The sequence below is a fragment of the Pteronotus mesoamericanus genome, unplaced genomic scaffold, assembly GCF_021234165.1.
Source record: "Pteronotus mesoamericanus isolate MK-2021 breed Mesoamerican mustached bat unplaced genomic scaffold, CSHL_Meso_final scaffold_167, whole genome shotgun sequence".
Classification (NCBI taxonomy): Eukaryota; Metazoa; Chordata; class Mammalia; order Chiroptera; family Mormoopidae; genus Pteronotus; species Pteronotus mesoamericanus.
The window spans coordinates 3,584,307-3,599,988 of record NW_026555308.1 but is presented as its reverse complement, the minus strand read 5'-3'; the positions used below and the strand labels follow the sequence as shown (position 1 = coordinate 3,599,988).

General features: G+C 55.4%; 3 protein-coding genes across 8 annotated transcripts in view; 1 reads left to right on the top strand and 2 right to left on the bottom strand.

Moving 5' to 3' along the window:
* Positions 1-5,347, top strand: part of ANKS3 (ankyrin repeat and sterile alpha motif domain containing 3) — a 33,670-nt gene extending 28,323 nt beyond the window's left edge. For all 3 annotated transcript variants that reach the window (XM_054589539.1, XM_054589540.1, XM_054589541.1), the window contains 7 exons: positions 2,206-2,330; positions 2,892-3,033; positions 3,485-3,657; positions 4,050-4,135; positions 4,627-4,710; positions 4,980-5,070; positions 5,145-5,347. In XM_054589539.1, the coding sequence (XP_054445514.1) occupies positions 2,206-2,330; positions 2,892-3,033; positions 3,485-3,657; positions 4,050-4,135; positions 4,627-4,710; positions 4,980-5,059 (690 nt within the window). In that variant the 3' untranslated portion in view covers positions 5,060-5,070; positions 5,145-5,347. The remainder of the gene's footprint in view (positions 1-2,205; positions 2,331-2,891; positions 3,034-3,484; positions 3,658-4,049; positions 4,136-4,626; positions 4,711-4,979; positions 5,071-5,144) is intronic.
* Positions 5,348-5,848: 501 nt separating this feature from the next.
* Positions 5,849-8,494, bottom strand: NUDT16L1 (nudix hydrolase 16 like 1). The gene is made up of 4 exons (XM_054589221.1): positions 8,345-8,494; positions 8,009-8,269; positions 7,071-7,293; positions 5,849-6,085 (listed from the first exon to the last, which is right to left on the bottom strand). Exons 1-3 carry the CDS (start codon positions 8,492-8,494, stop codon positions 7,072-7,074), a joined length of 633 nt encoding a protein of 210 aa, XP_054445196.1. The 3' UTR covers positions 5,849-6,085; position 7,071.
* A 2,595-nt stretch (positions 8,495-11,089) lies between these two features.
* MGRN1 (mahogunin ring finger 1) overlaps positions 11,090-15,682 on the bottom strand; it is a 51,868-nt gene continuing 47,275 nt past the window's right edge. For 3 of the 4 annotated variants that reach the window (XM_054589538.1, XM_054589535.1, XM_054589537.1), the window contains 2 exons: positions 14,484-14,528; positions 11,090-12,791 (listed from right to left, as the gene is read on the bottom strand). In XM_054589538.1, coding sequence (XP_054445513.1) covers positions 14,488-14,528 — 41 coding nt within the window. In that variant the 3' untranslated portion in view covers positions 11,090-12,791; positions 14,484-14,487. Of the gene's footprint in view, positions 12,792-12,893; positions 13,004-14,483; positions 14,529-15,682 lie in introns of all 4 variants that reach the window. The other variant, XR_008530493.1, reaches the window with a different exon arrangement.

Genomic DNA, 15,682 nt, shown 5'->3' with positions numbered 1-15,682 from the left:
ACTCTACTGTTGTTCCCCTGTAAATTGTTCTTTATTTCAATTAGTGTATCCCTTGTTTCTGACTGGGTCTTTTTTATGCTGTTGAGGTCCTCACTAAGTACCTTGAGCCTCCTAATAACCAGTGTTTTGAACTCTGCATCTGATAGATTGCTTATCTACATTTTGTTTATCTCTTTTTCTGAAGTTTTGATCTATTTTTTCATTTGGGCCATGTTCCTTTGTCTCCTAATTTTGGCAGCCTTCCTGTGTTTGTTTCTATGTATTCAGGAGAGCTGCTTTGACTCCATCTCTTGGTAGTGTGGCCTAATGTAGTAAGTGTCCTATAGGGTCCAGTGGCAGAGCCTCCCCTATCACCCAAGCTGGGTACTTGAGGTGGGCCCTTCATGTGGGCTGAGTACTCCCTTCTCTTGTAGTTGAGCCTTGGTTGCCGCTGGCAGATCAATGGGAGGGAGATACTCAAGCCAGTCAGCTGCAAGAATTGGCTGTGACCACCTACTCTCAACCTTCACCCTCCATGGAGGATCAGTTTTACAAGGGCAGGATGGTGGTGCTCCTGTGTGGTCTGTATCTGTCCACTGGGGAGTCTCCCAGGTGGTGCAGGTCAAGGTCAGCCCCCACATGATTTTCTTTTTTCTTTCTTTTTTTTTGTTTGCTTGCTTGTGGCCACCCTGCTTGAGGTATAAAGCAATCTGAGACGTTTGCTACTTGTGCTGGGTTTGGAGATTCCCAGACTGGCATTTAGTCTGGCTGCTGCTAGTGCTGGGCCTGGGGCTCACTGAGGCCAGCTCTTGTTTATTTGAGAGGATTTAGAGAGTTGTGCAGCACAAGCCATAACCAGCCATTCATATGGAGAAGGAGCCTGGATGGGCCTGTAAGTTGGGTAGGGTAGTCTCTGGGGATCTCCAAGGTGAGTCAAACAAACTGTGTTAGCCAGGTTGATAGAGTCTCAGATATGGCATCAGCTTGCCTTTACTCGCCTTGATGCCAGACACTTCAGTTTTTCCCACTATGTCAGTGGTGCCTTTCAAGCTGCCACCCTGGTGCTAGATCTTAGAGGATATGAATCTGAGTAGGTGAGGCCATATGTGGGTTCTTTAAGAGGAATTGCTTGGGGCTTCAGAATTTTCTTCCACTGACTCAATCCTGGCTGGTTTTTGCAGCCAGAAGTTGTGAGGACTTATCTTCCTGGCACTGGAACCCTGGGAGGGGGTCCTGGTGTGGGGCTGGGACTCCTTGCTTTTGAGATATTCCTCCCAAATTTTTATCCACCAACCTGGGTATGGGACCAGCCCATTCTATGTCTTTGGTCCTCCTACCAGTCTGGATGGATGTGGTCTTTTTAATTCTGTAGTTGTCAGACTTCCATTCAATTCAATATCTGATGGTTCTGGGTGATGGTGATTCTATATTTTAGTTGTAATTGTGATGTGGTTGTGCAAAGAGGTGAGCCATGTCTGCCTATACTGCCATCTTTACCGAAAGTCCAGTAAAAATGTTTTAAAAATAGCCAAACCTTTCCAAATTTAATAAAAAACATGAATCTGCACATCCAAGAAGCTAAATGAACTCTATGTAAATTAAACTCAGATTCACACCTAGATATAACATAATCCAACTGTTAAAAAAACAAGAGAATCTTAAATAAAGGAAGAAAGAGAAGTGACTCATCACCCAGAAAGGAATCTGAATGAGATTAACAGCTAATTTTCCTATCAGAAACCATGGAGACTAGAAAGACATTTGATGACATATTAAAAATAATGAAAGAAAAATAATTCAACCAAGAATGCTATATCTAGCAAAAACTGTCCTTCAAAAGTGAAGGAGAAATTAAGATAGTACCAGGTAAACAAAGAGTAAGAGAATCTGTTGTTAGCAGACCTGCCCTACAGGAAATACTAAAGGTATTTTTCAGGCTGAAATGAAGACACTAGATCCAGAGACACAAATAGATGGAAAGTTCTCTGGACTCCCTGCTCTGGCTGAGGGCACAGGGAGAGGAGGGGGTAGTTTGGGCTCTCCGCTTGCAGTCAAGTCACCGTCCCACTGCTGAACTTAGCGCTGATCTCCCCCCTTAAAGGCAACCTAAGAGTATATGCTTAGCAGGAGAAAATGGTTCCACGCTGCACCATGTGCATTTTTTTTCTCCCCATGTCTTTGTGCCATGCCCATCCTCTGACCTATTCTGGCCTCTCTGCCCTCTAGGACCTTGCCACACTGCTGGAACAGATCGGGTGTCTGAAGTACCTGCAGCTGTTCGAGGAACAGGACGTGGATCTTCGAATCTTCCTGACCCTCACTGAGAGCGACCTAAAGGAAATTGGCGTCACGTGAGTCCAGAGGGGCATCTGTGGCTGTGTGCCCCTTGTCTCAGTCCAAGTCCTGGGACCAGCTGATGTTGCAGCTTTCCAGCATTTGGATAGAAAGAGCTGCCTTCTCCAGAAGTCTGCTTTCTTCCTGTAGTCAGCTGTCCTCTCTCCACTTCTACAGCTACTTCTGGCCTAGATGCAGATGGCCTGGGTCCTATGGCTCCCCAAGCTGGCCCAGCTGACAGTGCTGTGTTCAGGGCACCCAGACATTTTGTGCCTTCTCACTTCCAAGAGCTTTCCAAGTTGGCAGTCATCCATAGTCTAGAGCCGGCTGACTGAGTTCCCTGTTTAGTGGAAGCAGCCTCCCAACTGGAAAGGGGACTGGGCAGAGATTGAGGGGAGCAGCTTCCTGTAAGGTCATCACTTTTGTTTCTGTCCTGTGCTGCAGGGTCCCAGGGTGACTGTCCCTCTTCAAAGCTAGGAACTTTCCTACGAGCACCATCTTGATGGAAGGATGGTCCATGGAGTTTCCAAGGAACATGGCAAATGCTGATCTGAGTGCCTTTCCCATTCCCTCTGCAGACTCTTTGGACCCAAGAGGAAGATGACTTCTGCCATTGCCCGCTGGCACAGCAGTGCCCGCCCCCCCAGTGATGCCCTGGAGCTGGCCTATGCTGACAGGCTGGAAGCTGAGATGCAAGAGCTTGCTATCCAGCTGCACAAAGTAAGTGGGGAGAGCAGGGGAGGGGATGTGCAGAAATGGCGAGAGGTGTCTGGAGACACATACCTGCAGAGGAGGACAGTGGGTGATAGGACAGTGAAGGCTGAAAGCGTTACAGCTCCTACTCTGAAGGGGAGATGCGCAGGCAGACCCACAGGAAGAAGGCTCAGAAAGCCTTCTACGGGACATTAGACAGGCGGTCAGATGGACACAAGAGAGAAGAGATAGAGTGTGAGCAGAGAACAAGAGGGTGGTGTGGATACCAGAGGGCTCACAGGAAGGGATCCAAAGCAGGAAAGACTCCAAGGTAGAGAAAGACCATCTCATTCCAGAATAGAGGGACAGGCAGAGGCAGAGGATGGGGCGGATCCTTGTGTCTGGTGGCCTCATGTCTCCTGCATCCTTGGCCCACTTACCTACCTGCCAGCCCCACCTCCCACCTCTCCCTCTCCAGCGCTGTGAGGAAGTGGAGGCCATGCGCGGCCAGGTGTCGCAGGAGCAGGAGCTGCGGGCTGTGGTGGAGAGTTGCCTCCTGGAGCAGGATGGCACCCGCAAGGATGTCCTTGCCCAGCTGCAGGAGACCTGGGCCCTGGCTCGGGACGCTGCTCTCATCCTGGACCAGCTGCAGTGAGTAGGCACCTCAGCTGGCCCTGCGTTCCCTCCAGATTCTTCAACCAAGGACTTGCTTTCAGGGCTTCCTGGGGTCACTCCCTGCCGCCCCCCTGCCCACCCTGCTTCCCCTGTTTCATCTGGGCTATTCCTCCCTGCGAGGTAGACCAGGCAGAAGTAGGACCCTGAAAGTGTGCATACTCTATGCAAACTCTCTGCCAGGGAGCTTGTCAGTGTGGGTAGGTGCCTGGGGTGCTTGCCACACTCAAGAAGGTGGGCTGCAGGGACAGGGCAGAGCTCTGCCTTTCACTCAGGGAGGTGGGGGTGTCTGCCCTCCCCTGCCCTCTGGGGCCATGGAAAGCAGTTGCCAGGCCTGTCCCCTCACCAGCACTTGGTCTTGTGTCCTGCAGAGCCTGTCAGGCTGAGCTGTCAGCCCGAGTGAGGCGAGACGAGTCCCCTCTTGGGGCCACCCTGGGCCCAGCCCTCCCCACAGCTGGTAAGGAGAGCAGTGTCCTGGCCCAGGACTGGGCAGAGATGCCTCCTCAGGCTGGGTTTTACCACTTGTCTCAGCCCTGATCACATTTGCACTCCCAAGCCCCCTTGCAAACACAATTCCAGACTCCAGGGTGAGGGCATCCCTGCCCTCCCCTGCCCATTTCCTTACTGTCCCTCCTGATGGTGGGAGGCAAAGCCTTTGGGCGGTGGCTGACTGTGCTGTCCGAGACCTCAAGTGACCTCTCCAACTTCCAGTTGGAGCCTGGGCTGGGCTGGCGGACCACAGGGCACAGCCTCATGGGAGGGTTCATTCCTGGGGCTGGGCCCTGACCAGCAGTTAGTGCTTTGGTCAGCAAGCAGAGCACATTTTGATGTAACAAGGGGGTCACGCAGGTACTGACAGTTGGATGGGTCTCCTGGTCACAGCAGCTCAGCACAGAGGCAGGGCTTGTGAGCGCACAGACCACAGGCTCACCCAGCCCTGCCCCACAGATTCCAAAGGCTGGCAGGCCTCTCTGCAAGCTCTGAGCCTCCCTGAGCTGTCACAAGCATTGGAGGATCGAGTCCACGAGATGGGTGAGTCTCTGGGAGGGCAGCCAGTGACCCTCACCCCCACCCAGGGACCAGACATGGAGTAACAGGAAAAGCTTTGTCAGCTCACACCCCTGGGGCAGCCCTACTACAAAACATCCTCCAGGTCAACCATCCGCAGTACTCCCCATCCTCCTGCCATGTCAAACTGCGCCCCCCCCCCCCCCCGCCCTGCCCCTGCCCCCGCCCCCCAGCCAGGGCACCATTCTGCTGCTGCCGCCCAGACTTGCAAAACAGTCTGTTTCCACCCTCAGGGCGAGTGCTGTGCTCAGTGACCCAGGGCCTGGAGAAGCTGCAGGTGCTGAATGGGAAAGAGAACTGGCGGGAGCCATAGCCCGAGGGATGGTGAGTGTCAACCAGCCCAGGGTCCAATCTGGGACAGTAGGGTCCACCAGGAGCTGAGTGAGCGCCGACTTTAGTTCTCTCTTTTCCTTCTCAGACTCTGACGTTGGGTGACTGATCCACCCTGAAGCTGTGTGCCCAGAAAACAGGAGGGCAGTGAGCAGGCAGTTGCAGCAGCCCAGGGCCCAGCTGGGGCCAGCGGATTGGCCCCCGGAACAGTTAGCAGAGGCAGGACCGACGGGGCTGTGGCCAGTGCCAGGCAGCAAGGCCCCCATGGTGGCAAGACAAGGGCCTCATCCAGAACGTGTGGTAAGGCCCAGAGCAGACAGGGCCTTGGGGAGAGAGCGTGTCCCCATGCACCACAGGCACACACTCAGGTTTGCCCTAAGGGGTGACAGTGGGGGCACCTGGGCAGCATATGTCATTTGCTGGAAAATAAAATTTAAGATCAGTTGGTGAGGGGCTCAGTTCCGGTCACACTTCACGCAGTACTGGCTGACAGCAAAACAAGCTTTGGAAAGTCATGCCAAGACCCCCCCAGCTCCAGTGATCTGCTGGGGCCCAGGCTTCCTCTGCAGGGACAGAGAACACTGCGCTCACAATGGGGCTGACTTGGTGGCCCCTCCTCCTCATCATCCCCTGCAGCTAAGGCCACTTTTGCCCAGAGCCCCTGGGATTCAATAGAAGCTACCTGGAGCGCCAAGCATGCCCCTGTGCCCCAGGAAAGAAGAGAAGAACAAGGTACAGGTATTTTATTTACAGAGTGAAGTGCTTTTGCCCACAGTGGCTGCTTCATCAAGACTCTAAGGTAGAATAGACGCCCAGGCTGTGCTGGGAGCATTGCTTGCCTTAGCAGGCTGGGCGGGCACTGTGGAAGTTGTCCTGTAGCTTTGCTGAGAAGTTTCGCCAGACATAGGGCCATAGGAGACTTCCAGTGGTGACCTTTCTGCCTGTGGTGGCTCTCCTATTGTCATTCTGCAAACTTGGTGGGTATTTCCAGACCATCCCCAGGAACTGCCTACAGACCATATTGGGAATGGAGAAAAGGAGGCTTTCAAAGCACAGTAGGAAACAACAGGCTCAACCCATAGCCAGGGCCACCAGGATCAGTAAAGCAGCCTCTTGTGGACAGTCTCAGCACAGAAGCCCCAGACCAGGTTGATGGCCCAGAGAGGTCTATGGCTGGTAGTGCCACATGTAAACAGGTAGGTAGACAATAACCCCCCCACCCCCAATATAGGTCAGTGGCAGCCTGACTCTGAATGGTGCTTAGTGCTTTGGGACCTGGCTCTGTCCTTAAGTCTCCAGGTAGTGGGAGAGGAAAGGGGATGTCCTCCTGCACCCAGCCTTGGGCCTGCAGGCAGGACCAAAACACAGGACAGCTGAGGGGCCACTTTACTGTCTGTCCCTTCAACAAGTCCATCTACAGCTGGGACCAAGTCCCAGTGGGGTAAAGCAATTTTGAAGCTTCACCCATAGTTCAAACACAGAAAAGGAAATCTAACCAAGTTAAAGCTAACAGCCAATATTAACAGTACAACATCCTACCCAAGCTGGCTCTCCTCTAGGCCCCAGGGCTGGCATAGAGGGCAGTATAAAGGAATGAGTCAACTGAGAAAGACCAATGAGAAGTTGGTTCTTATGGAGGATGCCTAAGTGTGTGTGCACCTACACACCTGGAAAATTGGGCAGTACCTGGGCCACCACCAGCCCAAGGGACTCTCAGGGAGGCAAGTTTAGGTCTCAAGGTAGGTGAAAATGTCCCGAGTATAGACAGCCAGGCCCAGCACCCCCAGGCCATCCACTGACCAACTTGAGATCCCAGCTGGCCCAGTCACTGCTCGAGACAGTGGAGATGAAGAGATGCCCACTCGCCTCATGCAGTCAGCAAGCATTATGCACACACAAACACGCTAGAAAACACACTCCCATAGGATTTCAGAGCCCAGTCTCAGCCCATGGGCACAGAGCCAGAGGGCAAAAACACATGGTACAGGAGCAACCTCAGGAAGAAGATGGAAGCAGCTTCTCCAGAGCCTTCTTCTGCTTCTCAGTGGCTGCAGCGACAGCCTCCGCCAGCTTCTCCTCAGGCATCATATTGAGCACCTTGAGGGCGAAGAGGAGCTGGTACTTGGCTGTGCTGATGAAGGCATTGCTCAGGAAGTTGGGAAAGCCACCAACTCGGTCCTTCTGGGTATACAGTGGGACCCGCACAAGCCCCAGCACCTGCACAGAAAGGAGACCAGGGTTGGGGCCAGGTCCTGACACCAACAGTACAGCCCTGGTAGGAGGGACCTGTATGAGCTGCTAGGCCAGGGGAAGGAAAGCCAGGTTGCCATGGACAATGGAAGACCACGGCAGGGTCTAGTGAGGCAGAAGCCAGCCAGCTGCTTAGGAGCAGTGCAGCCCTCTCCCCAAGCAAGTTACAAAGCCACCTCATGCATGTCTGCCCTCTGCATCCGCTAGTTCCAGCCTCAAGTTCGCTGGCTGGAAGCCCCCCAGTCTGCACTCCGTGCTCCTCGTTCCAGCTGGTGAATCCCAAACACCAGTGTCACTCCCTGCCCTTCCGACCATAACACCCACAAATCACAACAGTCTTCAACCACGCCATGAGAACCCAACCTCCATTTCCAGCTCTGCAAGTGCCCTTCTGCTCTTGGATTTCCCACCACCTTGAACAGGTCCCGCTCCACCCCATCCCCCACACCAATCCCACTCCCCACTCCCAGGATTGGCAATGGCAGGCAGCAAGGCAGATGGAAAACAGCCAGGAGAGCCCCAGCCTTCCACCCTCAGGTCCCTCTTCCCAACCCTGATGCTGGAGACAGTGACACCCAACCCACTAGGGGACCCTCAAGGGGACGTGTTACCCATCGGTGCCTTCAGCGGGGCCAGAGCCAAACCACGGAGTGGGGGGGCGGGGCCCGGGCGGCGGCCCCACCTCCAGGCCGTGGTCGCGCGAGTGCACCGCGCTAATCTCCACGGCGTGCAATTGCTCCAGCGTCAGCTGCCGCGCATACAGGTGCGCCACGACGCGATGCGGACCCTCGGTCAGGTGCGAGCTCAGGTAGTCGGCTTCGGTGAGGCGCAGGCAGCCCAGGCCCAGGCCCAGCACCCGGTTCAGTCCGTCCTCCAGCGACCAGAAGCGCCGGTCCACAAAGCCTCCGGGGAAGCCCAGCAGCCCATCGAAGCGCATCTGCATCTGCAAGGGAGCGCTGGGTCACGGGCACGGGTACGAGCAGCGCCCTGGCCACCATCCGCCCGCCCGCGTCCTCACCAGCACTGAGAAGCGCATGGGGATGCGGCCGAAAAGCTGCCCGGGGTTGGCGGCGTACAGCATGGCGTGGCACGAGTGGCTCCAGCCCGGCCCCAGGCGCATAGCTTCCACCCGGCTAATCTGCTTCAGCTCCGGCACCGCGGCCGACATCTTGGCACTGCCCCCTGGCCCCTGAGCACCTCCCCTTAAGTGTAAGCGCTGGCCCGCCCCCGCCGCACTTGACCAATCCACGAGCAGCCTCGCTTCCTCCGCCAATCGCTAACGCGCATCGGGAGAGCCCACCGCGACGCGCCGAAGCGTCGTTAAGAGGAGCCAAGCGCGTGTAGAAAGGGAGGAACGGCGGCTCTTCAGCCTGCACCCAATAGCCTCAAACCCCGAGTGGCGGCGCAGCCCGTTGCACTCGAAGACCACAACGCCCAGGATGCAACGTGCCCACCTCGCTCGCTCGCGGGCATAAAGACTTAGGGCTTCGGGCCTGTTGCTCGTGGAGCCTGCAGGGTGGGGAGGGCGACAGATTCGGGGTTCAAGACTGTCGGTCCAAACGAGGGCAGCAGGATCCCTAAAAATCATGTCACCGTTGGCGGGACCGAGTCGCAAGCCTTCCCCGCGTGCCTCCTGCCTCCGCCAGGAGGGCTCAGCTGAGCCCTGGAACAGGAAAGCACAACCTGCTAAGCACTCCAACCCTAGGTCAATGCTGGTCTCCCTCACTCCGTAACAGCACGAAAAAGGGGCCAGGTGAACCTCGCAACTGCCCCACAGTCCGGGTCCAGGCTCAGTCTTGGGGTAGATGGCGAGAAGCCCAAGGGCTCCCTACACCCAGTCAGCTAGTGCTACAGTGATTTAAGTCCCAAGTTGTGAGCTGCGCCCATCGCCCCAAATACCCTCTATGTCAGGCACCATATGCCAGATACTATTGGAGAAAATGGGATCTCCCCAATTTCCCAAAAGGGACCCTGGGCTCACAGAGGGGGCAGGACTTGTCTAAGGGCACTCCGCAATTGGTGATAAGAGTCAGAATCCCAGATTCCCACCTTGTCTCTTACCCAGTGTCCATGGAAGAAAACCTACTGTCTTCCACCTCAGGTACTCACCCCATGTTTGTGCAGAAGGAAGAGGAGAAAGATGTCGCTGGGTTTCCCAAGTCCTGGTACCACTCACTCCTCCAGCTGGCTCAAGCTCCATTTGCCTCCCCATGTATTTGCTGAGTGATGAAACTCGGTATTGGTGCCACGGGCACAGCCTTGGAAGAGCCATGCAGTGAGGTCAAGGTCTGTGGCACAGGGAAGGCTGCCCTGAGCAGGACTGAGCAAGGGAAGAAGGGGCTGAGGGCAGGCAAGGGGTCCACCAGAAACTCACGTTTGGTCCATGATGTGTTGTCAGGAGATATAGGTACTAAGGACCCAAAGGGGGGACTGGCCCCCTTCCCCCCTGTGGCCCTCTGCTAGTCAGGGCTCAGAGAGGTAGCTGCAGCTGTCAGGGGCGGGCCAGGTCCCAGGGCAAGTAACTGTCTGAAGGGGAGCAGTCAGTGAGAGGAAGGGCCCATCCACTGAGGGCTGTCTCCAGGATGCAGGGCCTGACCTGGGCCCAGGGCCAGTGTCGGACAGGGAGCACAGAAGAATGGCACCCTGTGCTCAACCCCTCCGACAACAGACATTAATGAAAGAGACAAGGGAACTACGGGGGGAGATCGAGTATAGCCCATGTAAGAAGTCATCCGACGCTGAGCACCTTTCTAGGTACACTGGGACCATGCCAGACCAGGGGCAACCAAAGGTGGCAGTCCTTCCTTAGGGGAGGGACTGGCCAGCTAAGAACAATGGTCCCACTTTCAAATGCCCGAATTAAAGAAGGGGCCTGTGAAGGCAACTTGGAAGTGTTTGCAAAGGAACTGGGGGCCCTGCTTGCTGGGGTAGTACAAACAGTGCTGCCTGGGCATTCTGGGGCACCAGCTTTTCCCTACTGGGAAACCACTCACTGGGCAGAGAAACGAGCCAGGCAGGGCTTCAGCATCATGGCAGCCAAACCTGCCCCTCTAATCCTTTCTCCACATGACCTCTGGAGTCACTCCCTTGCTTAAAAACCTGATTTTAGAATAAAATTCTGCCCCTACAAGCTCTTGCAGTGTCTGCACCACATCCCTTAATGCCAAGCTCTGGGCCACTCCCATTTCTTTCCATTCAGTGGACACCCTAGGCTCGCTCCTGCCTTCAGGCCTTTGCACTTGCTGTGCCAACTGCCAGGGGTGCTCTTCTAGACCATGGGTTAAATTAAGTCCCCCATGTGACTCCATCTTGTCACCTGCTGACACTCTTCCTAATGGTAACCAAATCTGGGAAGATGTGAATTTACTTGTACAGAGTCTCACTGACTAGAACACAAGCTCCAAGGGGCCTGGACCTTGCCCATTCTGCCTTCTGCTGACACACAGCAGGTGCTCAGGCAACATCTGTGGGATGAATCAGCGATGCACATGGGGACTGCAGCAGCCCCTCAAAACCCTGAAGGCCCTGGGTTCCTTTCCCACCTGCTCAGAAGACTGAGCCAAATCCCCAAGGAACATTCGATCCAACCCAAAAATCAGAACACTGGCCCCAAGAGCAACCAACCAGCGGCATCACACATGGCATCCCAGGCAGCCCTCGCTTTTTCCTGGAGTCAGACCTCACTGATGTAGAAGTACTGCCTCCTGACCAAGAAAGAGCTGAGGCCCTGCAGTGCTATGCGCGGGAAAAGGAGGGGACAAGATAATGCTGCATTATTTTATTACTATAAATATACAGTAAAAACGAACAAAAACTAGCCAGTCAGAATACATCAAATGATAGCACGTGTAAGTCCAAGACAGGGCAGTCTGCATCCTGTCCTTCAGAGTACTGGCACCAATACCAATGGAGAGAGGCCAGGGTGTTGGTAGGTGATGAGGGGCAGAGAAGAGAGATGGCCAGCTTGTGTGTGCGCTGGCATGCACCAATTAGCACACCAGTGGGGGAGAGGGGAGGCTACACACAGAGCCAAACAGCCAGGGAAGGTGGCCTGAGCATGGCCGGGAGCTATGCGTAAGGCAGCTCTGCTCACAGGTCCAACTGGAGAGAGAACAAGGACCCCACCGGACAAAGCCCTCAGTTGTGCAGATGCTCTGTGGACAGCTGCTGACCACCCCAGAACCAGAACCATTATCCTTCCCAGGGGAGATCCTCAGAAAGTGAGCTTCTTGGCAACCCCCAATCCTGGGGTGGGGAGCTGCACAGGCTCACCCACACACCAGGCCGAGGTCCCTGGCTGAGGCAGCTTGTGCCCTGCTGCACCAGGGCTGGGTAACACCTCTGCCTTTTTGTTGCCCAGGTGGTTTATCCTAAAAAAAAAAAAAAAAAAGGGCGAGGCCAACTCAGATGGGGGTCCTCCTCCCCCAGGCAGGTCCCTGGAGCCCCAAACAAATTAGGAAGAAACATAAAGTGACCTTTAAATGGCACAGAGGGAGCAGAAAAGTTGCTCAGGTCCTTCCCAGAATAAGTGGACCGGTTGAGCATAAGCTCCCACACCTGGTGGAGGTCTGAGGATATGTGCAAAGCCACTTCTGAGAAAGTGCAGGACTTGGAGAGGGGCCACTAGACCAATTGCTGCAAACAGGCTGTGCACCTGCACCTCTGCCCTTAGGCAGACCCAGACCGGAACCCACACCAGGCCTGGAGTGCAGAAACCTGGGCTGCCCAGAGGGCAGGGCTGTGGGTAAGGGCTGCAAGCTATGGGAGGCAGACCTGAGCAGGAAGGGGAGGCAACGGAGGGCACAAAGCAGCAGTGCCAGCCAGGCCACACACATAGGGGGAGGGGACAGGCACTGTTTCCTTCATTGACTGTGACTCGGACCCCACCTCCTCTCCTTCCCTGACAAGTGCCCCAGTAATAATTCCTGTGAAGACAAGTACTTTACCCCCCCCAATAAATTCTCTCCCGCCAGTTTGCTGAGTTCTCAGGGTGTCAACCCCCCAGTGGCTGGGAGCCTGGATAAAGCCAATCTGGGACATGTGGGCGGCTTGCCCCCAGCCCCAGCTACTCAGCTGACAAGGCATTTGGGGGAACCCCAGAGCTCACTGCCTGAGACAGAAAGGTTCTGTCCTTCATCTTGTACCATTTACAAATACAGAGACCACAGAAAAAAGGGTTTGTCAGAGGGGACAGTCCACTGTGCTCTTCAATCAAGGGTCGCAGGGCCCCTCAGAGCTGTGGCTATGAAGGGTGTGCAGATAGGAGAGACCAGGAGTCTCACTGGAGTCTGGACAGCCCCTCAGCAAAGTCCGGGGAGCTGAGGGCTCCATGCTGCCAGCCTGGTCAGGCTCTCAGAATGGAGTCAGGTCAGTGGCCCCCATGTCACAGTTGGGGTCACCAAGCAGAGGCCAGGTGGGGCCAGTGGTGAGGAGGCTTCAGGGCATCTCCATGGAAGTGGACCATCCTGCAGGTGGGAGCAGAGGGAGGAGGGTCAGGCTAGGCCAAGTCATCCGTCTCAGCTGCTCCCTTCACCCACCAGGCTCGGGGTTCCCACCAACTCTGAAACCTGGGGGGCGGGGCAGCCGGCGCCCTCCACTGCAGATGAACGTCTGTGGCGGACCACGGAGCGGACCAGGGACTCCAGCCCAAGGTGAGCGGTCACGGTGCCAGCAGCAGCTGCAGCCATGCAACAGAGGAGGGCACCTTTGGCTGCTGACCCCTGGATCTCCTGTCCTCACTGGGGTCTGTGCTCCTGGAAACTGATCAGCCACTGTCCACAGAGCCTCCGACTGGATTAGGCGAGAATTTGTCAGCCCCAGGCAGAAGTGAGTGGACTTGGACCTGGGTGCACAGCCAGTGCTCAGAGCAGCCCCGGGAACACAGCCTGCCCCCCCCCCAAGGGCCTGTTGTTACCAGTCGCCTCCCCAATGCCATGAGGTGCTCTGTCCCTGGACAGGGTCTGCCCCCACCTCTGGGCACTGGTGTGGGGAGCCCTGACCAGGGGTGCAGCAGTGGAGAGACCCGCACACTTCTCAGAGCTACAGAATGAATGGCCACCTGCCCATCTACCTAATGTGGGCTCCATGTCCTCAATTAGTCCTGGCCGCCTGTGACACAGACCCTTGGGTAAGGAGACTGTTTTCTTAGGAGCTGTGGCCATAGGCAGTAAGTCAGCTTGGCCACACAGCCCACAGGTGAAATATATTTCTCTGTAGCTTGATCTGACCTGTGTTTCCTACTTCTAGAAGTGTTATCTAATTTGCAACACTCAACATCTGCTACTGTGGAGGCCAGGATCTACTTTATAGAAGTGCCAGACCCTGTTTCAATAGAGGGTAAGATCCGTCAGGAAGCAATGTGTGAGGAAGACGAGAGGTTTGCGTGGAAATGTCAAAAAAATGGACAGACACCAAAGCCTGGGCTGAGCTGACCAGGAGGAAGGCCGGCCATCGGCACGGGGGTGCCTCCCAGCTGCGGCTGCCAGGGCTCTGCCACGAGGACAGGCCAGGGCTCCTGCTGCAGCGGTCTATGCCACGCGCATCTGGGAAACCTTGAGCCACCAAAGGCACCAGGTTCTTTATCACCAGACTTCCCAGAACCATGAATGTCATGTGAAGGAGGGGGAGGGGGTCCTCAACACCTATGGCCTGCTTCTTGGTGGTACTCTTGGAAATGCCTTCTGTAAAACATCTGGGTCACCCAGGTAGAGGGCACCTCTCTGTCAGGTTGGGAGTCAATCTCATGACTTTCTCATAGATTGGTATCAGTGTGCTGATGTTCCAGAAGCTTCTGGAGGTGGGTGGGGGACAGGTTAGTAGCAGCAATGATGGGGTCTCAGCTGGGATTGCGTCCCTGTTCCTGGGACCCTAAAGGCTAGAAGAGCCTGACTGGGCCACCTGGTTCTGATGGAAGAATCTTGCTCCAAAGCCAGCATCAGAGCCCCCTGGACCACTTCTCTGGGGCAATGTGGCATTGGGAGAGCTCTGCATTTAGAATCCAGGACCCAAGGGAAGACATGGATGTGAAGGAAGCTGGAAAATGGGAGGGAACCCCCATGGAGGGAGCAGAAGAGGCAGCTGAAGGGATCCCTTCTCTAGTCCCTGCCCAGGATGCCCCTCAGAGCCACCCTGCCATGAGTATGACAGCAATCACGTACCAGCTTACTCCTCTATACCAACAGAGCAGGAGTCGGACCCCCGGGCTGTGCAGAGGAGAGAGATGGAAGCTTGGTTAGCAAAGGCTCAGATAGACAGGCACACTCCACAACAGATGCACTGGCTTTAGAACAAGCTACCTTGAGGGGGTGGGGAGCTAAAAAAAGAAATACGTACACAAACTGATGTGCTAAAACAAAAGATGGACATAGGCTGAAAATATATTTTGTGAGAAACAGGGCTCTGGGCCAAATTCTAATGCAGAGGAACTCAGCCTATGGAAGGACTGTGGCGGGGGGCGGGGGCGCGGGGTGGTGCACGGGGGCTGCAGATTTTGAATCCTAATGAAATACTTGAAGTCCTCTGAAAGAACTTACTGGAATTTTGTATTACTCTAAGGTACGCTTTTGCCTCTGGGTGTCCCTATGGGCAGGCCTGTATGTGCCACTGAACCAACAACTGTCCTGCTTCCTCACAGCTGGTGAACCTCTGTCTGTACAGGTCACTGTTTGTCCAGATGCTGGGGAAGGGGGAAAGAGGTTCTTCCAAACCAAAGCACATTAGAGCCCCCCAATGCCTGGGCCAGGTCACCAGGGACCAGCCAATGATGGCTCCAGGGGCAGGCGGGGGACAGGGGTGCAGGCAGGGGGCGCACAGGCTTCCCAGGAATGCAGCAGGAACAGGCTCTCTGGCAGCAACATGCCTATTTATCTTGATTCCAGAACCTCAGAAGGCATCCTAGCAGGTGCAGGCAAGAGCATCTGGGAGCTCCCCCCACTCCCATCCCTCATCTTTGGAACCCAGGCCGTGATGCTGAGGATTTTAGACCAGAGGAGCAGAGAGCAGAAGAGCTGAGGCCAAAAGGCCCTGGGCAGAGGCCTCAGAAAAGGGGAAGAGAAGCAAGACAGTTCCCAGCTGCCTCCAGACTTGCTGGCATTCAGTGCCCCAGCCTGTCCTCCCTCCCCCTGGCCTGGGATGCAGTGTTTCAGTAGGGACCTCAGGCAGGTGGCGGAGGGCTAGTGGCTCATATCAAGCCTAAGGGAGGCAGGTGGCTTTGTCTGTACCTCCCTGGGGTGGAGGCCCAAGTGTGCCAGAGTCATGGAAGAGAGAAGATGTGGCAGTGGCAGGAGGTGGACAGGGAAAAGGACCGTGTCCTTAAACACACAGCCTGGCCTGCCTTCCTGTGGCTGAGCTGGCTCTA

Excerpts from the sequence above, each read along its gene's own strand:
- NUDT16L1 (XM_054589221.1), bottom strand. The coding sequence starts at position 8,494 with ATGTCGGCCGCGGTGCCGGAGCTGAAGCAGATTAGCCGGGTGGAAGCT. Across the intron at positions 8,270-8,344 it reads CCATGCGCTTCTCAGTGCTG|ATGCAGATGCGCTTCGATGG; the intron begins GTGAGGACGCGG and ends GCTCCCTTGCAG. Across the intron at positions 7,294-8,008 it reads CGCGCGACCACGGCCTGGAG|GTGCTGGGGCTTGTGCGGGT; the intron begins GTGGGGCCGCCG and ends CTTTCTGTGCAG.